Raw genomic sequence first — 26,597 nt, forward strand, 5'->3', positions numbered from 1 at the left:
ATAATAAGAATGAGGACAACTCTTACCTGATGTATTATGATGCTAACAATTTGTATAGGTGGGCTATGTCTCAATCTTTACCTTATGGAAAACTTAAATGGGTTAAAGAAAAACATTATGAAAAAGTTTTACTTGACATTGTTATCTCCTCTCAAAAAGAATTGGATGAAACTGAAGTTGGATATTATTTTGAGGTTGATTTAAAATATCCAGAAGAACTTCATAACAAACATAAAGACCTACCTTATGACCCTGATAAAGAAAGTTAAAAGAAAAGAATGGTTAAGTGATTACTAACAGTCATTTAATATAAAAGGTAAATCTGCAGAAAAACTACTTACGACATTAAATGATAAAGAAAGTTATGTTTTGCATCAAAGGAACTTGAGACAATATTTATATACTGGGTTGTGAGTGAGGAAAATTCATCGAATTTTGAAATGTAAACAAAGTCATTGGTTAAAGAAATATATTGATTTTAATACAAAAAGGAGAACAGAAGCAAAAACAGATTTTGAGAAGGACTTTTATAAATTAATGAATAATGCTGTATTTGGAAAGAAAGAGCGGTTCCGGTTCCGGTTTTGAGCGGCAAGAGGTCTCCTTCAGGGCTCCCTGCTGACTGTCTCAAAGTTAAGTTCCGGTTGTTATTTGTCCCGTTTTAACTGTTTAATTTTCTCACCTACATGTTAATGTGTGTTCCTAGTTCGGTTTTGTTTCAAAAATCGTGCTATTTTGTGAGTATTTATGTCGACGTTCTTACCTGGTGTTTGAGGCCTAGTCCTAGGCTTGAGGCCTACCGGTTCCACTCGGTGTTCGATCGTTTTTTTTGTTTGTTTGTTTGTTTTTTCTCCCCATTACCTTCAATTTCTATCCTCCCCATTACCTTCAATTTTCATCCTCCCCATTTTCCAAACATCCCCCATTCTCCCAACTAATCTCTTCCTTATCTCAAAAAAAAAAAAAAAAAAAAAAAAAAAAAAAAATACCCAACAACAACAACAACACGCTCACCTTCTCCCGATTCTGCTACTTCTTCTTCCTCTTAACTTCCTCCTCGTCTTCCTCGATTTCTTTTTTTTTTACACTTGCATGACCTAATCTGTTGAACTCTCTCATACATTAATATTAACAACAAAAACGATCTTATAATGCTTCATCTTCCTCTCTCTCACATGTGGTACTCTTTACTGTTTCACAATGCACTACTCTTCTGCTATTTTAACAGACTGCTCTCATTTCGACCTCTCCTTCATTCCTTGCCTAAAAAATCCAACTATTACAGCGCTTCTTCTCTCCATGCTCTGAATTCGCCTTCATTGCATCCATCAAGAATTGTGTTAAATCGCATCTCTGACCTAAAACTTTTAAAAACACAGTTTGCCATGGATGCTCGCTTTCCATCAACCATTCTTTTTTCCAACTTCAGTGCCAACTCACCCCCCTCACCCCTCACTCTCAAAGCAACCATCACTCTTCTCCCTCCAAGCCTCCTCTCACCTCTTTCAAAAATTCCCCCCTCACCTTTCTCCCACCTTTCATCCCCCTCACTCTTCCTTCTCTAAGTTGCCCCCCTCTCATCCACCAACCTGCCTCCCTCCACTGCCCTCTCACCTCCATCTCTTCACTCCCACCTCCTCAAATCCTCAACTGCCATCTTCCTTGTCTCTTGTCCCCCCTCTCTCCCAGCACCACAGAGCCTTTTCTCCTCCTCATTCGGCCCCCTCCCCTCGCTATTCTGCAATACCCCACTCCTTCAGCAACCCTCCTTACCTCCCCTCGTCCCTCGTCCTACCCTCCCCTGCCCCCTCCACCTCCTGCACCCAAAGCCTCCTCCCCTACCTCTTCATTAAAAGTGTGGACCTCAAATATCCGGGGCCTTCGCTCAAACCTTTCAGATCTTTCCATGCAGGTTGCCACTGATAAACCAGACATTATCTGCCTAACAGAAACTTTCCTCTCCCAAGACGTGTCTGACTCCCAAGTATCTCTCCCTGGTTACTCCCTCTTACGGTATGACAGACCTGAGCCTCGTCCTGGTGGAGGTGTTGCTCTCTTCATCAAAGACTCTATTCCTCACTCTCCCTGCACTGCTCTCACTCCCCCACACCCGCAGGAATACCTCTGGCTTCGGCTTCCCCTCCACTCCCACCTCATGTTTATATGTGTACTGTACCGTCCACCGAACAGTGATGACTCCATCTACACCTCACTCTCCGAAAACATGGACCATCTTCTATCTTCTCATCCAAACTCTCTCTTCCTCTTATGTGGTGACTTCAATTGTCATCACGCCAGTTGGCTAGGTGTGGGTACCTCTCTCACCTGCCATGGGACATCAGCAAAAGCTTTCTGTGACTCATTGGGACTGACTCAATCGGTCAACTTCCCGACCCGGATCTCAACCAATGGTACTCCATCTCTTCTGGATCTGATTTTGACAAATTTCCCTGACAATATCTGCTGCTCTTCCTTCGCTCCAATTGGTTCTTCTGACCACGTCCTTGTTAAAGTGGACATCTCTCTGGCTGTTATCAGAGAACCACCTCACACCGCCGTCGAGTCTGGCATTTCACTCAAGCCGACTGGCAGGGTCTCCGAGCAGCCATCAAACTTACAGACTGGTCTCCTATCACTACTTTCTCAAACATCAACTCATCCTGGGAATTCTTTCAAAGAAACTTGCTCTCCCTCATGCACAGATTTATCCCCTCTCGTGTTCAGCTGTCTTATCCTTCCTCCCGCCCTTGGTTTACTGAAGCTTGTGGCGAGGCAGTTGTCCTGAAACAACTTGCCTTTGCCTCATGGAAAGCAAACCCAACTGAGGGCAATCTCAGTTCTTTCCACAAAGCTTGGAACAAGTGTGTATCTACCCTCAGGAGAGCCAGAAAACAACATCTTTCTCATCTCAAGTCTGAACTCTCAAACCTCTCTCCCTCCTCAAAATCCTGGTGGCGTTTAATCAAATCCGTTTCTGGTGTATGTTCCCCCTCCATCCCCTCCCTTACCTCAAATGGCCGCACTGCTGATTCCACACGTGATAAAGCTGAATGTCTAAACTCGATGTTTGCAGCTAAATCTTGTGTCCCAAACCCATCACTATCTCTACCCACTTTACCCAGTCGCACCCAACTGTCCCTGGACTCTGTATCCTTTTCTCCTGACAAGGTGGAGAGCTTGCTTTCAAACCTCGAGTCAGATTCTGCAACCGGTCCAGACGGCATCAGCCAACGTGTCCTCAAAGCCTGCTCTTCTGCTCTTGCTCACCCTCTCTCTGTTCTATTCACCCTCTCATTTTCCCAAGGTCATCTGCCATCTGCTTGGAAATCTGTTAACATCACTGCCCTGCATAAAAAAGGTGCAAAAACAGATCCCTGTAACTACAGACCAATCAGCCTTCTCCCAATCATCAGCAAGGTTATGGAATCCATCATCGCTTCAGACATGAAATCCTTCCTCTTCTCCAATGGCTTGATTTCCAATCATCAATTTGGTTTCAGACCTGGTCACTCTACCCTGGATATGCTGCTACTGCTCTCCCATCAATGGATGGAGGTCCTCAATGCCAGACAGGAAATCCGAGCCGTATCCCTGGACATATCACGTGCTTTTGACACAGTCTGGCACCCTGCCCTACTCACCAAACTCTCTTCCCATGGTATTCAAGGCCATCTCCACTCATGGCTCGCAGACTTCCTCTCCTGTCGCAGTCAACGTGTGGCCCTAAATGGAGTTCTTTCATCCCCTCTTCTTGTGCAGGCCGGAGTTCCTCAAGGTAGCGTTCTGGGCCCTGTTCTTTTTCTGGTTTTCATCAATGATCTCTCAGACTCTCTGGAAAATCCTCTATTTCTCTTTGCCGATGACTCCACCCTCTGCCGTACCATCTGTCATCCCTCAGACCGGCAAGCAGCAGCTTCTTCGCTCACTGCAGATCTGGATAAAATCACAAACTGGTCCAACACGTGGAACATGTCTTTCAATCCAGACAAATCTCACACTCTCACTATGTCTCTTCGAAAGGACCGTTTACAAAACCCCCCCATCCACTTTCTCAACAATCCTCTGGAAGAAGTCTTTTCTTTCAAGCTTCTGGGTCTCACTATCTGCCATGACCTTTCCTGGGAAAGTCACATTTCCAACCTTGCCTCAAAAGCCAGTCGCCGACTGAGAATCCTCCGTCGTGCAAAGTCCTTCCTCGGCCCTCTTGAGCTCCTGACCACTTACAAAGCTTTTGTCCGTAGCCTGATGGAGTACTGCTCTCCCCTCTGGGCTGGTGCTCCTGCCTCCCACCTTTCTCGACTTCACGCTGTCGAAACCAGGGCTTTTAAGATCATTGGCATCTCCCGCAATGAAGCTGAGTCTTTGGGCCTCTCACTCAATCACCGCAGGTTGGTCGGTGGTCTTTCTGTCTTCTACCGACTCCTCTCCAGCCTTGCCCCCCCTGCCCTCTCTGCGATTTGTCCCAACCACATTTCCACAGGGCGCTCAAGGTCCGCCAACAACCCCCTTCTGGTAAAACTACCAAAATCACGAATCACTGCTCATCTTCACTCTTTCATTCCTCTTTTTTCCCGCCTTTGAATAAACTTCCTCACTCTATTCTTTCCCATTCTTCCCTCCAGGCTTTCAATGTAGCTGTTCACCACCACCTCTTATCTTCCCCCATCCAAATCCTCGATCTTTTCTACCCCCGATAATCCACCCAAGCCCACTTCCTTCAATCCTGCTTTCCTTCCTAAAAGTCCCTGTAATGTCCATCTTCTCCTCGCCATGTTCCCCGTCCCATCCCCAACCCTCTCCCTTCCACAGTTCACCTGTGTCTGTTCCCCAATGTTTTGTCCCTTCCACTCCCGCCCCTCTTGTCTCATGCCTCCTTGCTGTGAGTTGTGTGTTAGCTCTCATACGAGCCTCGACCAAGGTATACAAAAAAAAAAAAAAAAAAAAAAAAAGACTATGGAAAATGTTAGGAATCGGCAAAACATAAGACTTTCTACATCTTGGAAATGGGCTTCAAAGTTAATTAATAGACCAAGTTTTGAATGAGCGGAGGTGTTTTCAGAGAACTTTTGTGCTATTCATTTGAAAAAAGAGAGTATTGAAATGGATAAACCTATTTATATAAGAACATCAATTCTTGACTTGTCAAAGTCATCAATGTATGACTATTAATATAATATTAAAATCAAATATAAGGATAATGTGTCATTGTTATATATGGATACAGATAGTTTTATATTAGAAATTAAGACAAGTGATGTATATGAGGAAATTATTGATAATATATATATATATATATATATATATATATATATATATATATATATATATATATATATATATGATACAAGTAATTATAAGTCTGATCGAATGTTGTTTTCATTACAGAATAAAAAGGTTATTGGTAAGTTTAAGGATGAGTTGGGTGGAAAGGTCATGAGTGAATTTGTGGGTTTGAGATCAAAGTCTTATGCTTTTACGTATATTGATAATAATAACATTGAAAGGTGTGATAAGAAACTAAAGGGAATAAAGAAAAATATAATCAAGGAAACAATAAACTTTAAAATTATTACAACTGTTTAACCTTAAAGATGGAAGAGTACAAAAAAATTAATACAATAAGAAGTTATAAACATCAATTAATTATTTACAGAAGAGATAAATAAGAAAGCATTAGTAGCTTTTGATGATAAAAGATATATTTTACAGAATGGAATCAATAGCCTCCCTTATGGTTATCAGTATAAGTGTTTAGATATTGGGTTGGGGATTTTAATGGGCTACCACCGTCTTTTTACTGATTTATAAATGATAGAACCAAGCAATAACCAAACCAAAGAGTGGAGATGTAATCAGCCTTGGTATTTAAATAGGAAACATAAAGAATGTGAGAAATATCAAATAAGTCTTATTGAAGAAATAACCGGGGTAAAAGTAGATAAAACAAATAAGCGGATACATTTAAAGGTCCCCTGACATGAAAAATAAACTTGTTATTTATATATTAACTTGACCATCCTAGTGAAGAAATCACCCGTTTTTTTAATCAAAAATGGGATAATTAGAGCAATATTTTGATCATTTCTGGAGCCTTTCACAACGTGCTATGCCCCGCCCCTAAAAAAAATGGATTTCAGCAAATCGCAGCGTGACGTCACATACAGTAACTCGCACAGAGTGGATTGACTCGAGAGTCGAGATGTCGCGCGCCTTATAAAGTACGTACAAATGCATTTTGCACATGTTAGTGCAACCTCTGTGATCGTCTTAATTCCAGTATTTGTTTCGCGAAAGTTTTAAATAGTTTTAGCCGTACTTTCGAAAATGCCTGCAAGATGTATCGTAGCAGGTTGCAGCAATACAAGCAAAGACGGTGTAAGCCTTCATGTATAGCCGAAAGATGTTAATCGTCGGAGAATATGGACATCTAAAGTGAAGTTGACGAGGGGAAACTGGAAAGGCCCCAGCGACACGAGCATCATTTGCAGCGCCCACTTCGAATACAGTGACTTTGAGCATGGGCTCTATTCATCCCTCTATTCATCCCAACCCCTCATTCCTCACACACAGAGACAAGAAATTCTGCTTCTGAGCCGTATATGCACAACAATCACAAGGCAATTATTTATCCCTTTACTACCTTGTCGTAGTCGTATACAAATCCAATACATGTATGCACAATAAAGGCTATACCATGTACACACAACATAAAATTTGACTGTTTAACCTTTCCATTAAAAAAAAATTACAGGGACATACAAGTAAAATACTAAAGATTTTAATATTGCATCATTTCAAGGCACGAGGAGATCATTTTAAAATCAAACAATGTGAAAAACCTGCACCCACATTTTGCAGCTTCTTGAATTGTTCGTTGAAACCAGCCTGCTGGGATAGGTACAATTCCACATACATGCAAGCCATACAGGTATGGCAGCACTCGACATACATGGGTTTATTCTAAAGTGAAAGTACTGCTTGCATTGGCATGCTATTCATTAACATTCAGCCAAAATGATGTAATAAAAGAAAAGGGGAAAAAATGTTTGCACAATTATGAAAGACAAATTTATCTGTCCTATTACACGGCCTCATATCCTCGGAACTCTTACGCATTGACTTATACATTGTGTGCATGCTAATACAAGTTACTTGTCAACTCTGGAGTCTAGAGTAGTCCGATAAATCCATCGTCCGTCCGACTAGGCCGACAAATCCGTCGTCCGTCCGACGAGGCCGATAAATCTGACGTGCTGTAGCTTTATTTTATTACTCTCTTTTCTTCATTGTTTTCTACTGGCACTACATGACGACAGTAGGATTAAAATAAATAAAAATGTGACAGAACGTCAGATTTATCGGACCACTCGAGACATTTGTATCGCAAGGTGTGTTCTGCACACAAGTTTTCATCGTATCCGGACAGCGAGATTGCTTCGTTTTATGCGCGGAGAGACATGGCCGATTACATGCGGCCTTGTTTGTGATTAATTCACCGCGAAGCAACATGTCCGCTGCGCTGTGCTGTTCACATCACCTCACTAAAATATTTCTGATATCAAGCAGTATGCAAGTCGAATTTACATTTTTGAATTACGAATAGGATTTAGTCTTACCAGTTGTTATTTCCGAGTCTTCCTTCGATGTCCTCCTGATCATCATGAACTCCGAGAATTTAATCACCATTTTTCTCTGCTTGTCCTGCTTCATGCTCGAACTGGTAAGGCCGTACTCCATTTCCAGCTGCCTGAACTTCACCTCCCGCGACTATGTTATCCGACAATTCTCCATGTGATTCAGACCAAAATCCTTCATTTCTCTCACACTCACTGACGCTACCAGACAAGTGAAAGTCCATGCCATCCATTATTCAAAACCAAATGTTCGATTTTTTAAAAGCAGAAATGAACGAAGCGATTGAGTCGACCAATCAAATGTGGCAACACACAGGAAGCCAATAGAATCACGTAGACCACCAACCCGAGTAATTAACGTGAAGCCTTTGACATACTGTACGTGACGTCATGTGGGTTACGCCCCTTTCAGGATAATTTTTAGGGGCATTCCCGAAGACATTTGCTTTTTTAATTTTACATTTTACAGAATGAGTATTGTGAAAAAACATTGTCAGATCTGAAATCACGATGAAAAACTACTCGAGGACATATATAAATGAAATTTAACTGCTTTTGCATGTCAGGGGACCTTTAATTACAAATAAGTTGGAGGATGTAAAGAAAAAAAAATTAATATCCTTGAATGGACTGAAAACTTTGATGGTTATCAATTGAACAATGGAAAAACAATTTACTACAATCTCAAAATGAAATGAAGCTCAGGAGGTGGTCAAACAAGAGCATTAAGAGAAGTTTATCATTTCATTTCTGCTTAACAAAGACATTTAAACCAAGAACTAAGTTACAAAGTAATCTTTGTAAATATACTTGATGGTGATGAATGTAATAGGAAAATTAAGTTATTCCCTAAATTAGAACATGGACAAATATTCGTTGGTTCGCTCTTTGAGTGGAATGAAAATATGAATGGGAAGAAGTGTTTTAATCATTAAGTCTCAATTTTACATTTGCTCAATGTGGCAGAGATCAGTCTCCTATTTTGGGCTTTTAGGGCTTGAGACAGAAAGGTTTTAACATTAGCTTGTGTGGGAGAGGGAAGAAATTAGTCTCCTGTTTTGGGCTTTTGGGGTTTGATTCAGAGAGTTTTTCCCTTTTCCCCCCCATTCATTTGTATGGATGCCTTAGAAACCTCATTTATCCTTTACATCTCTATTATAATACCAAGCTTGCACACTAAAAACTCGGCTCACCGTCACACGATCCCTATGAAATTGCTGTGGCACTTAGCGGACATGCCGACAATGTTTGGGATGTCTTGGCGTTCCATAGTACCACTTGCATTTTGCACAATGCGTATTTTTGTCATTCCCCGTGTACGGTGTGTCGTCTGCTCCCAGCTATGTTGTACTGCTATCCCGTGCATGTGCACGGGTATCGCTAGTGTGTATGTATGTATGTATGTGTATATATATAATATATATATATTGTGGTTTCCACCCGTTCGGCGTGCGGGTGACCACTTTTAGCTAATTGCGGTCGCACGCCCACCGGACAGGCAATCCTGTCATAGCTTTCCGGATCAACGCCGAAATCCGGCTACGGGTGTGCTTTAAAGCACACCACAACCTTGTCAATACTCTACCCGTGCGCTGCAGGGTCCGATCGCCGAATGGTCGATATCCCTAATTATTTGCGCGGGCAGACTACCGAGAGATTGTACCTCAATGGGACCTGCTTGGAAACGAGCCGCTTAAGCAGCTCGTTCCGTTTGCAATTTGCCGAGCGGTGTATTATCGCCAATCCCTGTTGGACCCGATTAGCTTATCAGTATTAACAACCAGCTATTTATTCCAAATGGAAGTATGGCAGTTCAATGGAGGAAGGGATGCAACGAGCAGGTGAATATTCAAACAATGGCATTTATTTTACAATGCACATATGCAAGCAATGGGGGTAAGGGACAAAACACGAGCAAAAAGACCCACAGCCGATGTCTATTTATTATGTACACTTATAACAATTCTACTTATCGGACAAGGCGCCAGAGACTTTCATTCAAAAACCCCAGGAAAGAAAAGGGGGAGAACAGGGCCCATCGGCTTTTAATGTTCCGTGGAGCCGTGAAGACTGCAGAAGCTCCGCAAGACCGTGCAGGTTACCTGCCACCCTCGTGGTGACTTGCTGTGCCCTGGTTCGGCGACCCTCGGTGTGTCTCGTCGTCAACACCGCAGCTGGTGTATTGGCAGCTCGGTTGGTCCAGGTCTAGCCATGCGGCCTAGTCAATCGGGCCTGGCCAACGACGCCTCAGAGGAGCGAACGGGCCTCGCACTTTTAGAGTTGATGCTCTCTTAAGCGCCTATTCACTCCTCCGCGTCACTCAGACCGTCCTGGGGCACGATCACCTTGGACCGTTATGTCACTGGCTGGCGACTTCTCTCCGGCTGCCTCCACCGCCTCACGACTCTGCACGGCTCTGCAGACCCGGCTGGACCCCAGGCTCCAAACTCCACTCACCTCCGTCCTCAACTCCAGAGCTCCGTCCTCAACTGGCTCCCAACTCAACTGCAGACCGGACCCTCAACTCAACTCCTTGGCGTCTCGGTTCACCCTTTTATCAGGTTGGGGGGTGTGTTTGGTCTTTTACCTCCGACCTTTCACCCCCCCGGGCTCCGCCCCTTTTGTCATTTTGATCCGATTCTGCCATGGAAAGCGGACGTGGCAGAAATCACGGGCCGTGGAAAGCGGACGTGGCAGAAATCACCGGCTTTTGCTCCAACGAGGCAGCCATCGTGTTTGTTGGCAAGATGGCGGTGCCGTCGAGATGAAGGTGAGGAGATGTTTGTTTTAAAATAACGATAGAAAAGAATAATACTACCTCAAAGATACACAGCCCGGCACAGGAATAGTTCCCTTTAGACATCGGTGTGGAAATCTAACCTGAACACGCACTTATCGACATAACTGATCTCTGGGGAACCTGTATGGTCTTCTGTGAATTTCCACAACCGTAACAATATATATATATATATGGATTCAGCGACGGAGTGATTCTCAACCCACTCCAGCAGTCTCCGGGATCTATAACGCCGGCCGGCTCAGCACAGGCCTCGGGTCACGCGTCTTCAATCGCGATACCAACGTAATCCTGAACCTTGCCAGTTGGGGAAATAGAACCCTCGGTTACAGACTGGTTGTGTCAGATGCTGAGCGTTTTCTGCCAGTCTGTAACCATTTTGGTTTTATATGCCAATCGAAAGGATCGTTCCTCGACGCGACACGAATTAATCCATAGCGGCAACTTCATACGAATTAACCAGATTTATTGGGGAACATCGGGGATCACAATGCAAGCAAAATTCACGACAATGTTTTTATTAACAATCCTCAACCCGTTTTTAACTCGGGAACCATGGACTACAGGTTTCGAGGGGGTCGCTACCGAAATATACTTTAAACAACGTGCAGACAAAGACAGACAGACAGCATGCATGCAAGACAAGACAGGGTAGTTGGTGATGTCTCATGGATGAGAGGACAGTGTCAAAAGCACGAATGTCACTCGCAATAGGCGGATGTCCAAGGATTCGAGCTCCAGCTCGAACGTGCCACGTGGCGAAATGGAGCTCGTCCTCCTTTTGCCCCATTCGCACCGCACGCGGTCTCCCCGCTCTGACCCCACGTAAGGTCGACGATGGGCCTCAGCTGATCTCTCTCATGGTCCAGCATACAAATCCAGGCCTGGCCCGTTCACCAGACAAGGCCCAAATTGAGGTGCCGATCTACGCAGGCGGATCGACAAACGTGTCGAGCTGTGAGGTGAGTAAGTACGGAGGCTCCGCCGACAGACGCAGGCGAACCTGTCGATCACCTCCTCATAAGAGTCGATCGTTGACTCAACGTGCAGGCAGCCTCTCAAAGCCGACTGCCGTTTTTGTACCGGCAGATTCCACACTGTCCCTCCTTCGTTCGCTCGCCTCCAAAACACGTCGCGCCTCAAGAGCGACTGTTTCCACATACCGAACCTTTTTACGAAGCCTTCGTTCACTCGCCTCGAAGCGACTCCAAGCACGCATCGAGAACCCGACTGTTCTTCAAACACAGCACTTTTTACGAAGCCTTCGTTTCTCTCTCGTTCGCTCCTTCGACACATGAGCACGCTCCCAACCGACAGCAGTTTTGTACTTCTGCCAAACTGAAGTTGTTCACGAGGTCTTCGCTTGCTCTCCCGTTCGCTCCTTCGACACACGAGCACGCCTTCCTCAGTGACTGTTTCCACACACTCCTCCCCGTAGCTCCACCTCCTCCCTTTAGCCACACCCTCTCTCCAGGCCACACCTCCTCAGCCGACTGGGAGTGGCCTATCCCGGGATGGGGCAGGAATAAGAGGGATCGCTTGTTCCACCACCAACGCACAAACAATAAAACAGCCTTTTTCCTCTCCCGACACACATATAATGTACACTTTACCAAATAACCACGCTAAACAGGCATTTAATGGGGGATCTGAGCTAATCCTATATTTAGTAGTCCAATAAGGGCCATTTCCGTAACAATATATATATATACATATATATAGATATATATATATATATATATATATATATATATATATACATATATATATATATATATATATATATATATATATATATATATATATATATATATATATACGTTCTGAGAAATGCGTCGTTAAGCGACGTCATCGTTGTGCGAACATCATTTTTTTTCATTTTCGTTTTCGAACATCGTTTTCGAACATCGTACTTACACAAACCTAGACACCTAAGCTATATGGTGTAGCCTATTGCTCCTCGGATACAAACCTGTACAGCATGTTACTGTACTGAATACTGTCGGCAATTGTAACACGCATCCAAGAGACAGAAGACACGTTAGATTTACCTTTGTGCAGTTCATGACGGCCATCAGTGTTGTTAGCAGCAGCTTACAACCTCCTCTCGCATCGATTATAGAAAGATGAATAAATAGCGTTTGGATTTTATAAATCCGTAATTGTTGCATCGATGTTATAATTTACAAATGAATAAACGAACACCTGTCAATTGTGATATATTTTCGGAACATTGCGATTGTTTTAACAACATAAAAAGCTTCACGAAAAATAAATTTGTGTTTTGATTGACGAACAACAACGATATATTCGTGGAATTCTTCAATTCAAAGGTAATTTACTTGCTGGAAGGTAAACGTGCAAACATTGGTTCAGTTTGAAAGCCGATTTCCTTGAATCCCGATTTAGCACGACCCTGTGTTTTTAGCGATGACATTTTATGGACCTCAACGATCGCATTATAACAGGGCCACACTGTCGTTGTTTATTATCATTATGAGGTATTATGTTCTTTAGAGTGTACATAATTGTATGTGCTATTTTTATACGTGGCTACATCACTCGGCGAAAGGAATTTTTCAGCTACATATTTTTTTTCATTTATTTTTTTTCAGAGCTGGCAGACCCGTCGTATATGCGATCCGTCGTTGCCCGGAACGTCGTTAAGCGGCGCATGACTGTATGTATGTATGTATGTATGTATGTATGTATGTATGTATGTATGTATATATATATATATAAATATATATATATATATATATATATATATATATATATATATATATATATATATATATATATATATATATATGCGCCTGGTGTTGGCGCAGTGGTTAGGGCAGCGGCTTGTGATCCAAAAAGTCCTGAGTTCAAGCCCCGTTGGGCCACTGAATTAATACACCAGGGGGTTGACTCAGCCTGTCATCCTTCCGAGGTCGGCGAAATGAGTACCAGTCTACTGGGCCGGTGTACACCCTGGTTAAAATAGGTGTACCATATCCCTGTGTCGTAAGAGGCGACCAGGGTTGCGTCAGGAAGGGCAACCGGCGTAAAACATGTGCCAAATCACTATGCGGATCATACGGATGATCCGCTGTGGCGACCCCTAACGGGAGCAGCCGAAAGAAGAAGAAGAGATATATATATATATATATATATATATATATATATATATATATATATATATATATATATATATATATATATATATATATATATATATATATATATATGAAGACCACAAGGGGAAAGCCAGGGATGTCACTTTTTATAAATTTCAGGGTTATTGCACCTGCCAATAGTTGGCAACATAAGGTTACCTCTCACAATATTACTTTAACAAATAACCAGGGGTGTCACATAATTTATATGGTATAAAGTTTAGCCGTGCAATGAAAAAACAAGTGTTGTCAAAGCTGAACAAGTAGAAACCCAGAATTGTCAGTACTTTACTCCTGGTTATCTCCCTTTCATTCATGTTAACTGTTCCACCATAATATTCAGAGTTGAGAAACTAAAAAATGAAAGGTTGTAAATCTTTCACAGCAGAAACTCTGAGCACTACAATGGCCTATTTGGTTATATCATGTGCTCCGTAGTTGGTGCATATCGTGGTTCAAGCCTGGTCAAACCTTTATTGTGACTTTTATGGGACCCACGCCATGGCTTAATGGTTAGCGCGTCTGAGTACCCATCCTCATTTGATGTACCCACCGCCCAATCAACCTGCTTAGGCATATGAAGGAGTCACATGAGGTGACTTCGGCTATCGCGGGGGTGGTTTATCCTTGGTTTCCTCCCGGTTTTCCATCATATTAAGTAGTACGGAGTAAGAAATGGAGAATCCGTCGTCATATAAGCAAAATACCCTTGAGTATGGCGTTGAACATCAATCAAACAAAAAAACAATGACCGTTTAATGTTTAGTTGAAAAAAATAATCTGTGATCACCAGTCATGTAATGTATGCTAATAACCAACAAGCATGAATTTGCTACACATCCGAGGTTAAAATTGCATGGCAATTATTAAACAAGGGAATAACCAGTGATGTCAGTTTGCAACATTGATTCGTTCTTTGCTCTTAAATTAAATAACACAGAAGCTTGGCAAATGCTACATGCTTAATTTGATCGGCCAATCATCACTCTTCCTTTTGCTGGAAAAGAAATCTATATGACAGTTATTAAACAGTCCACCAAAGTCTTGAAACTTTGTTTGTCAGTTTCTTAAAAATTGACTTTTCCTGACATCTCTGGTTTTCCCCTTGTGGTCTTATATATATATATATATATATATATATATATATATATATATATATATATATATATATATATATATATATATATATTAAAATATATACATATCTGTAGATATCTATAGACATATATATCTCTACGTCTACCTCTACCTCTATCTCTCTCTGGACGGTGGTTATGTCTGGACAGGAGTTTGTCTCCAAACTGTGTTTATAGTATGACCGGTTATCAATGCATTTGAGACATTATTTTGTTTCCATCATCACTGTTATTAACCTCCGCCATCGAAGATGGATGGAGGTTACTGTTTTCACCACTGTCTGTTTGTTTGTTTGTTTGTTTGTGAACAGTATTACGGAAAAACTCCTGGACGGATTTCGACGAAACTTCGTGGGGGGATTAGGTATGGTCCAAGGATAATGTCCTTAGATTTTGGACTTGGTCCAAAGTCCAATATGGCCGCTATGGCGGCCATTTTGAAAAAAATATTTGAATTTTTTTTTTTTTGCATTTCTACATCTTTTAAGTGATTTCAAACACCCCCAAAAATTTGTTAGAGAAAAAAAAAAAACAGAAATTTTGCACCTTTAAAAAAAAAAAAATTTTCGATTTTATATTTTGGCATTTCTACATGCGTGTCAATCTTCTTCTTCTTCTTCTTCTTCTTCTTTCGGCTGCTCCCGTTAAGGGTCGCCACAGCTGATCATCCGTATGATCCGCATAGTGATTTGGCACATGTTTTACGCGGATGCCCTTCCTGACGCAACCCTGGTCGCCTCTTGCGACACAGGGATATGGTACACCTATTTTAACCGGGGTATACACCGGCCCAGTATACTGGTACTTATTTCGCCGACCTCGGAAGGATGACAGGCTGAGTCAACCCCTGGTGTATTAATTCAGTGGCCCAACGGGGCTTGAACTCAGGACCTTTTGGATCCCAAGCCGCTGCCCTAACCACTGCGCCAACACCAGGATACATGCGTGTCAATCTAGTTTAGTTTATTCAATCGTGGTTCAGTAGAGTCTGATCCGTTTTGACCTACAATGAATAGGATATCAGGTTCACTTAAGTGACCCAGCAGTATTGGCGGCGGAGGTTTTGCACTCTACCGAGTGCTCCCCCTCTAGTTCCATGCAGAATCATTTTGATGAAACGGTAGGAATCGTAATTAACGCTCCACCACATTTTTGCCTTCCCTTTCTTTCACCTCATACTGTCTTCCCTTCCTCCACCCCTCCTTGTTCCCCCTCCCTCCTCTCTCCTCCACCTCTTCACTCTCCCCACTCTCTCTCCCACCCCTCTCTCCCTCTACCAACCTTCCCCCTTCTTTTTCTCCCTCCACCATTTCGCATTACCGTCAGCAAAGCGACGGGTGGCATTTGCTCGTCAAATTAATGTCTGACTGGAATTATATTACAAATTCAGTCGGCTGGTTGCATCATTGTTGAGGCATAGAAATGTCGTGAATGACATTCCCCATGAGATGAGCAAGAATTCCACTGATGCAGTGCCCAGTAAAAATTCGGACCAGGGTATCAAAATACAATGGTGTACTCTTTTGCAGAAATACTGATTACATAATGCAAGTTTTAGGTTATGATGAAGATGGTGTTTGTTTTTTAATAGCTGATATTATTGCTTGCCTTGTGGCATGAATTGTTTTTCGAATCTACAGCAAAACTCTGGCGTTAGACCATCCCTAATTTGCCTGAAAAGTCAGGCATAATCAATCAGGCTCGTGCACAGAAGGCAGCTCCCATTGCATTTTAGTATTACCCACATCACTGCCAGCAGGACTGCATAGCTGATGTCAGCAGAACTGCCTGCAAAATTACTGGCTCCGCACGCTGCCAATTGATTGCAAGCGTTTGTTCAATTCCTGCAGATATGTGCGACATCTTGTGCTCGTTGCTTAATCTTCCTCACATGAGAAAGGAACACCTGCCACAATATTAGAGCACAAAGGATAGCTTCTTGTTTTCATCATTTTGAAGTCTTATGGCCTCAAGTTTAAGTCCATTGACACAAAAGAAAGATAGGCAAATAGCTGGATTCTCATTGCACTTTAAAGAGAAAACATGGAGGTATATATTTCTGAGAAATCATGAAAATATTGAAAACAAAAACCTGACATGATACGACAATTACAATAACTGAATGAATAACCAAATAAGTGAATGGATAATTGAATAACTGAAAAAAAACCTATCGTTCTCACCTTCCTCTCTGCCCATTAAGCCTCTGACCTCGAGGCCGGGACTCCAGGTGGTTAGACAGAGGCCTGAGTGGGTTTGGCAGGCTGTGGTGACGACAACGTCTTGTACGTTTGGAAATGAGAGCTTGTTTTTGCGCTTTGGGGACTGGTTGAGGCCCAGAGCAAAGTTGATTGACAGCCAGGGTGATTGCACCTGTAGTGAGATGAAATGTTATGTTGAGTTTCTGAAGACTTTGGCTGTGTAAGTTCTGATAACACCTTTAGAAAGGTACAGCAACTTCTTAATTCCATTCCGTTAGGATCACACTCTGCACAGTGTCGGTGCTGCCAAAGCATTCTCCTGGGCTATTGAGCTCAATCCTGGATGGATCACCACTCCAACGAAGGATACTGGAATAACTCAATCATCCCAGCAAGCTGGTACTCATTTTGCCGACCTCAGATAGATGACAGGCTGAGTCAACCCCACCTGGTATTAATTCAACGATAGAGCGGGATTTCAACTCAGGACCCCAGGATCCCAAGCCTGCAACCCTAACTATTAAGCCAACACCAGGCATGTACTTCTTAATGTGCACAGTGAATATGTGGCCAGAGGGGGGTACTTAAAGTATTTCAATTATTTTGAAAGCTGATATTTAATTTTTGTTATTTCACGACCATATTGAACATATTGGTGACTCCCTGGTGTTGTATTAAATGAGCTACAACATTTTTGAGCAAGTTCCACCCCACTCCTTTTCCTATACACATGTTCGACTTCATTCCCAGTCCATTTCCAAGCTCAAATTCCAGCCCCAAACATTTAGCTTGCCCTATTTCAAACCCCAGAGCCGGCTTGATGCCCAGCCCGCCCCACAGCCTGTCCCTCCATCCGACGGCCCAGCTCGCTGGGTGGCCGACCGGGTACTTGACGTCCCGTTCCAGCCGAGCGGCTCTGCGCTTACACAAAGGCGCTCAAGCCAAACAAATGCAGTGTGGCAGCTTTGCCGCTGTGTAGCCACCACTCTCCTCCATCCCTGCCTTCAATGTACTTTGAACTCAAATAATTTTATAAGTTACTTATTCATGTATGAACTATATCATGAGTATGTATGTATTTCATCTCTCAAACGTAGAGCTGATAAGCAGGAAAAAAATTCTGTGTGCATCAAAACTTACCAAATTGCAAACACCTTCAACAACACATGGCATAAAAGCCAGTAATATTTTTCAAATTACTTTGACAAAAGGAGTGTTAAGACTGCCTGCGAATAGTTCTTCCTTAATGAAGCAATAAAGCTGCACCAATTTGGAAGTTCTGCACTACCATAACATAAACATTACAGCTTCTGTCAGCAGGAGCATGGAGATGGCATGAGGATTATTTATCCCACAGAGTTAATGAGGGCCACTCGTGAATGCAAGTTGAAGGTGGAGTGAACAGACCAATCGTGTTTGTACCTGGCAGGTGCTGATCATGCTGATGTCCACAGGCTGTACACAACTGCACACACAAATCCCAGCATGATATGCTCCGCACTTCTCTGCATGTGGAGCCATTCAACCGTGGCATGACCTGCAGATCACATGTTGAGTCAAGTTAAAGTGTACTCCCCACCCCCATTAATTTATCTGTTTGTTCGTTCGCCCTCCTACCTATACACCACCTTTAAATCTTCTTACCCTCTACCTGACATCCCATAATATACCACACCTGGGGTAAATTCTCTCCACTTTTGAGAAGCTTTTGAGTTTTACTTTTGAATCTAATTTCCAGTGTTCTGAAGAATAAGCGCGTGATCATCGGCACCCTGGCCAAATACCAAACTACGACCCGAACCTGCATCAGGTTTATATCAGCTCTCCATAGGAATAATACAAACCCGAAACCAAATGTTGAATACGAGAGAAGAAGAAACAAGTGCAACATAGCAATATCAACCAAATTCCAAATACACCTCTATTTAGAGCTTCTCTCTTGCTCAATGTTGTCCAGTTAAGGATTAAATGGGGTTATATGGGCTCACGTGGTTAATATGGAATAAAATAACCTCCTGGTTTTTAACTTCCATGTAGCATATAAACAGTCACCAATGACAGGTGGTTAACCAAACATCAATTTTATTAACACCCTTTCGCCGGTGGTCTGGCATGTTATTCCAGATGGTTTGATCACTTTCCAGCAAAGCTGCTATGATTCTCACCTATACTCGGCACATCCCGCTCGAGTATAAACCACGCGTGCACCACATATGGGTGTTTTTGTTCAACCCAAACAAACGCATGGATGCATCGCTACTGCAGTGTCAAAGAGAGCTTTCAGAAACAGCCTTTGGAAAAAACTAATTGTTGGAATCTTTGCTCGTTTTATGTTTTTTCCAACTTCAATGTGAGGGGGCAGGTACACGTGTCCAATAAACTGATGAAAAATGCATGGCGAGCATCATAGGTGCGCTGCAACAATTGGCTGTCGGCCATAAATCCTGGATAAAAATGCATGAAAACAATCTTTAACATGAATATCTAGTTATAGTGGGGTAACTTAGCTAAATATAGCATAACAATTGTGCATTTTGTGAGGAAAGCATCAAATTTGGCACACTAGTAGCCTATCATATTATGAACAGATATGGATATTGGGCCATCTCAAACTTTTGATGGCAGTGGAAAATGGCTGCCACAGCCATCAGCGGCTGAATTTGAGATGGCCCAATATCCAAATCTATTCATAATATGATAGGCTACTAGTGTGCCAAATTTGGTGCTTTCCTCACAAAATGCACAATTGTTATGCTAAGTTGCCCCACTATTATATCAAGATATAATCATGACAAAACAATGACATGAAAGAAAAAAAAGCCAAATTCTATTTCTCAGGAAAATATATCAGCCTTCTAAGGACATGGTCATCACAAAGGGCGAAGTCACATTCTACATTTAATATGACATCGGATACAATCATACAATCAGGACGAACGTGGTCTCAATTTTTGTGGAATTAAAATAGGGAGAAGGGACAGCTTCATCAAACATGTATGGATTATAATCAACTTTATGCCCCCCTTCCTCGACCCATTTTAAACAAACATTCAAAGGAAAGTAATGCAAGAGGGCACAAAAAAAAAGAAAAAAAAAAAAGAAAAAGGAAGACAAAATTAAATTTATAGACGAATTAAACAATAAATCGCAATCCCAATACCTAAAACAAAATTTAAATCTTCCTGAGCAACACAAAGAGGGAAAGTGATTAGCATGATAGAGAGGCATTTAACGGCATAACAGATAATATAGTGATTGCGTCCAACAAACAAATCATTAATCCTCTGGATTTTCTGTTCATAAGCCATTCCATGTTAGCCTGTGTTCCGTTACACTCAAATACATGTCCCGGAAGAGCGAGTAAGTGACAGGGTTGCAGTGCAGCATCCTGGAGGGAACAGGAAAAAAATCTCAATGCCAATCGTGATGCAATTTAAAAAAAAGAGTTCATGAAACGTTTTATGTACTTTAGCTGCTTAATTAAAACCTTTGGGATATTTGTAAATCTTGATTCTGAGAAAGTTATTTATATCTTTTTTTATAAATAAAAAAGACGTTTTGCTTGAAGAATTTTAAGCTTAAAGACTTAATTTTTGGAGATTATCTTTTTATGTAAAATGTTGATGTCGTGCTTATTCAAAGCACAAGTATGGGGATGGGGAAGGAGAAGGAGAATAAGAGAAGATGAAGACGAAGAAGAAGGTGAAAGAGTAACAAAAAATTTCAGCTTGATGCTGCATATTCTTCCAAATGATCAACATGCTTTTAAAAACATATTTCACATCTCACATGACAATCTAATTCTGGAAGAGGGTTCAACCAGATTTGAGTAGTCAGGATTGGTTAAGCAATGGTGTAGCAACCCCATTTTTGCTTTTTGGAGCAATTGTGACATATACAAGAAAAAAATAAAAACAAATACAAATTAAAACGGATGAAATCTAAAAAAAAAACAACCAAACAAGGTCAGAATGACACCACATTACGATTCCAAAATACGAAGCCACAATCCTCTTATGGATTACAATCACGATATCTTTTGACATTTTACTTTTGTTGTGGAATGGTGATGGATGAAGAAGAAGAATGAAGAAAAAGAATAATGAAGAAGAAGAACAATGAAGAATAACACCACATTACAATGCCACAATCCTCATCTGGTGAAGTAATATGATATTTTACATTTGTTGTGGGATTGTGATGGAACAACATCAAAAATATCATGATGCTAAACCAGAAGAGGATTGTGGTGTCATATTGTGGCATTGTAATGTGGTGTCATTCTTCATTGTTATTCTTCTTCATCCACCACAATGCCACAACAACAGTAAAATGTCAAAAGATGTCATGATTGTAATCCATGAGGATTGTGGTGTCATATTGAGGAATCATAAGGTGGTGTCATTCTGACCTTTTTGGTTGTTTTTTTTTGGAGATTTCATCACTATATGTTTTTACTTCTTTTTCTTTCTTTCTTGTTTCTGCAACTGGTGGGCCCGTTGGTCCATTGGACAAAATTTCCATTGGTCTTCACAGGCTTGTTGCATACCCACCTGCTATACTGCTTGAGCATGAGCTTGCCTTTCACCGAACCCAGATATGCTTGGGGCCAGCATGGGGATTATATGTTCGTTATTTTTATTGCCATATGATACTAACAGTCTAATTATTGTTGTAAATATTATTTGTATGAATTAATATATGCTTTGTTACAATGTTATCGTTGTTTTTGTTATTTATTTTGTAATTACAATGGCATGCTGTGGCGAAAGGATGTATTAAGCTGCTTTATATACCTTAACATGGTGTGCGTTTATAACATGGGAATTCTAACGGATTTATTTTGTGTAATTAATTAGTTGAATCAACTCAGGTGGTCATGACGATCATTTTGGTGCATCACTTTCCACATCAGAATGCTCTCGTAGAACTCCACATAAAACATAACACACACACCTCATTTTTTTTCCACACACAACTGTTGCTAACAGTTCTATCACACAAAAACAAACACACACACAAAATAAATAATTATAAATAAATAAATAAAGAAAAACAAACAAAAAAACAAGCAGTCATAGACTGGTACTTACGAAATCGTCAACTTGACCTCTGACCTTGTCTAATAAAAGCTGTCTCTCGAGAAGGTAGCGACGCAAACCAGAAGTTTCTACGATGATTCTGTACCAAACCATCAAAAATCGTAACGTTGACCGAAGGAAAAATCTCCATTTCTCCACGCAATTATACCTTAACGTAACTCAACGACGCGTCTGCTCGAGCGCACTGCATCACATGACGACCCGTGACGCGTCGAGTGAAATATGTTTTATACAATCTTAAAACGTCTCCAAAACATTCGATTTTTACCAGAATTTCGACAACTGAGTTTTAAGCGTCCTAAGCGATCGCAAAAACCGAAGACAAAATTAAAATCGAAGTTAAAACGAACTCGTAACGTCGAGCGAAGCAAAAATACTCCATTTCTCCACATGAATTTACGGAATTATGTTTGACCTCACTGTGACCTTGACCTTTGACCGATTTTGACCAAAATCTAATCAGCACTAGCCATCACCCTCCTGAATCACGGGGTGTAATTTGACATTGGTAGCTTCTTCTGTTCTCGAGTTATCGTGCCTAAAAACAAACAAACAAACAAACAAACAGAAACGGAAGGCATCAATATACTTACGAAATCTTTAGATTTCGTAAGTAACAAACACACACAAACAAAAAACACACACTAACAAAAACAAACACATACACATACACTCATACATACAAGCACGCGCACACACACACACACACACACACACACACACACACACACACACACACACACACACACACACACACACACACACACACACACACACACACACACACACACACACACACACACACACACACACACACACACACACACACACACACACAAAACAAACGACCACAAACACATACACAAAAGCACATACACTTTCCCAACTGCATGGATCAAACAAAAACACACACAATTTTTTTTTATAAACAAATAATAAAAAAAATACACACACACACCTCATCCAATAATAGTAGAGTCTTAAAGGGTCTACAGGATCTTATGGGTCTTGTGGGTCACTTGGGTCTTTTGGGTGGGTCCTCTGGGTCATTGAGATCCTCAGGGTCGTATGGCTCTTCGGAGTCTTTTGGGTTCTAAGGGACTTTTGGATCCTCGGGGACTAAATTTAAAATGCTTTATGTATTATATATTTTGTTATTTTGGTATGGATTCAACCCATCTTTGCTATTAAATTTGGCTTATGGTACATTCTACACCCACCTCCCCCCCCTCTAATCCTGGATTTTGGTTCAGCCCACTACGTGGATTACCACAAATGCGAAACTATGTGATTATCGTTTAAAAAAAGTAATACAATGCTTAATGTTTTATATATTTTGTTATTTTGGTATGGATTAAATCTATCGATGTTATTAAATTGTTTTAATAGTTCTTCCAGTTGATTTAGGTGATGGTTTGGATACGTATCACTTTTGGAATGGTTCTGTCCACTGCCCATCCCCCTCCCCTCGCACAATCCTGGCTTGGTTTGGTTGAGTCCACATTTACTTTCAATTTCTTTTCCTAATTAAACGATTAAATGTTTTATTTATTTTTTTATTTTGGGTTGCGTGCATCAGACCAGAGATAAAGTAACTTCCTCGTATTGCGATCACCATCATAGCTTCAGCAGTAGTTGAGGTAGATTGGGCTACAGTTTTACATTGTCTTGAGAGGGTAAGAAGCAGAAGTACAAATTGGAATTTTAGTGATCTCTCATGGTACGTTAGTGATGTATTTGGCATTATTTTAAGCCTTGGTAGTTCAGAAAACACTTGAGAATAAAAGGTATGGCTTTTAAATATTTATGACTTCACTCTACAGTAGTTCATAAGCCGATCATTGTGTACATATTTGAATGTGTGGCCATTTTTTTTCCCTGTATCATCCCTCAATATGGAGTACTACCGTACTCCATAATTAGTCAGAGTAAAAGCTTCCTCTTCTTCTCCATTTGTGCAGGCTATGGCATTGCATGCATTGCAGTCTGTGAATAAATCGGCTAGAATCACTACGGTACCTCCTGAAAATGTTTTTTTTTTCTTAAAAAGTGAAATTATGGTTGCTGGATCTGCCAACAGGATATTTACCCGAAAAAAAAACAACATCATGTTTGGCTTGTTCCATGTTCCATTCCAAGCACTTTTCATGATGCTGTTTACTCTGGGTTAAAATATCACATTTACTGTGTTGATTTGTCTGTCTGTCTTTGAAAGTCAAAAAAACTCACACAAATGCATTCTCTGTCATTGTTCTTCAGATAATATATAAACTCATTCTAACCACTGAGTCCATGACTGATGTTAATGATCAGTACCTTCCGGGTGACATGGAAAGATAAAATTTTGCATGCCGATGGAAGCCGATACACCAGGGGAGGAAAAAAAAAATCACAGACCCATCAGACAACATCCGGAAATGAAAAAACAAAATGAAAAAAATAAAAGCAGGTGAGCAACCCGAGACAATGGGGAAGCACGGCAATTTCACATGCCGATGGACATCGAAACCGATACACGGGGAAAAAAAAATCACACAACCATTGGAAAGTGCCTGTAAATGGAAAATATATATAAATGAGAAAAAAAAATGAAAGAAATAAATGAAAATAAAATAAATGAAAAATCAAATGTAGGTGAGCGACCTGAGATAATGCAGATGCACGGTTTGTTTTTGCTTACAATGTGCAAGCATACCACACTAATATATATATATATATATATATATATATATATATATATATATATATATATATATATATATATATATATATATATATATATATATATATATATATATATACATACATACATACATACATACATACATATACCGGGCGGAGTGGCGGGCACCTGTAATCAGGCTACTCGGAGGCTTGGGTTGGAGGATCGCTTGAGGACGGGAGCTCTGCACTGGGCCACACTATGAGAGGGTGTAGGGCAGCCTGGAATCATGGCGAAACCCAATCCATATCCCTGTGTCATAAGAGGCGACCAGGGTTGTGTCAGGAAGGGCATCCGGCGTAAAACCTGTGCCAAACGGTTGATCCGCTGTGGCGACCCCTAACGGGAGCAGCCGAAAGACGAACAACAACATATATATATATATATATATATATATATATATATATATATATATATATATATATATATATATATATATACATACATATATATACATATATATATACATACATACATATACATATATATATACATACATACATATATATATATATATATATATATATATATATATATATTTCTTCTTCTTCTTCTTCTTTCGGCTGCTCCCGTTAGGGGTCGCCACAGCGGATCATCCGAATGCTCCGCATAGTGATTTGTAACATGTTTTACGCCGGATGCCCTTCCTGAAGGTGAAGTGTTGGATGCAGGAGAAAAGGGCAGGATCAAAGATCTGAGTGACTTTGACAAGGGCCAAATTGTTATGGTCAGACGACTGGGTCAGAGCATCTCTGAAACGGCAAGGGTTATGGGGTGCTCTTGGTCAGCAGTGGTGAGTACCTACCGCCAGTGGTCTGAGGAGGGACAAACCACAAACCGGCGACAGGGTGTTGGGAGCCCAAGGCTCGTCGATGCACGAGGGCAACGAAGGCTATCCCGTCTGGTCCGAACTGACAGAAGGTCTACTGTGGAACAAGTCACAGAAAATTATAATGGTGGTTACAGGAGGAATGTATCACAATCCACAGTGCATCGCACCCTGCTGCGTTTGGGGCTGAGTAGCCGCAGACTGGTCAGAGTGCCCATGATGACCCCTGTCCACTGTTGAAAGTGCCTACAATGGGCACACGAGCATCAGAACTGGACCTTGGAGCAGTGGAAGAAGGTCGCCTGGTTCGATGAGTCCCGTTTTCTTTTAGAGCACGTATATGGCAGTGTACGTGTGCGCCGTTTACCTGGAGAAGTGATGGCACCAGGATGCACTGTGGGACGACGACAAGCCCGTGGAGGGAGTGTGATGCTCTGGGCAATGTTCTGCTGGGAAACCCTGGGTCCGGCCATTCATGTGGGCGTCAATTTGACACGTGTTACCTACCTAAACATCGTTGCAGACCAGGTACACCCCTTCATGGCAATGGTATTCCCTGATGGCAGTAGCCTCTTTCAGCAGGATAATGTGCCCTGCCACACTGCACACATTGTTCAGGGATGGTTTGAAGAACATGATGAAGTGTTCACTGTGTTGCCCTGGCCTCCAAATTCTTCAGATCTCAATTTGATTGAGCATGTGTGGGACGTGTTGGACTGACAAGTGCGATCCACGGCGGCTCCACCTCGCAATTTACAGGACTTGAAGGATCTGCTGCTAATGTTTTGGTGCCAGACACCCCAGGACCCCTTCAGGGGTCTTGTAGAGTCCATGCCTCGGTGGGTCGGCGCTGTTTTGGCGGCATACGGAGGACCAACAGCATATTAGGGCAGGTGGTCATAATATTTTGGTTCATCTGTGTGTGTGTGTGTGTGTATGTGTGTGTGTATATATATATATATATATATAATCGTTCTCACCACTCACTGACTAATATTCACATTCGGTACCTTCT

The 26,597-nt window shown here is 41.5% G+C and overlaps 1 protein-coding gene across 1 annotated transcript in view; it reads right to left on the reverse strand.

The window, feature by feature from the left end:
* LOC147017900 (hedgehog-interacting protein-like) overlaps nt 1–26,597 on the reverse strand; it is a 221,263-nt gene that overhangs the window by 192,215 nt on the left and 2,451 nt on the right. The window contains exons 2-3 of the mRNA XM_085896963.1: nt 18,352–18,466; nt 16,912–17,101 (exon numbers count right to left, since the gene is read on the reverse strand). Of these exons, the coding sequence (XP_085753089.1) occupies nt 16,912–17,101; nt 18,352–18,466 (305 nt within the window). The remainder of the gene's footprint in view (nt 1–16,911; nt 17,102–18,351; nt 18,467–26,597) is intronic.

This window comes from Eptatretus burgeri, chromosome 10 (assembly GCF_056783735.1).
Source record: "Eptatretus burgeri isolate ZD-2024b chromosome 10, Ebu_testis_v1, whole genome shotgun sequence".
In the NCBI taxonomy this organism is placed as follows: Eukaryota; Metazoa; Chordata; class Myxini; order Myxiniformes; family Myxinidae; genus Eptatretus; species Eptatretus burgeri.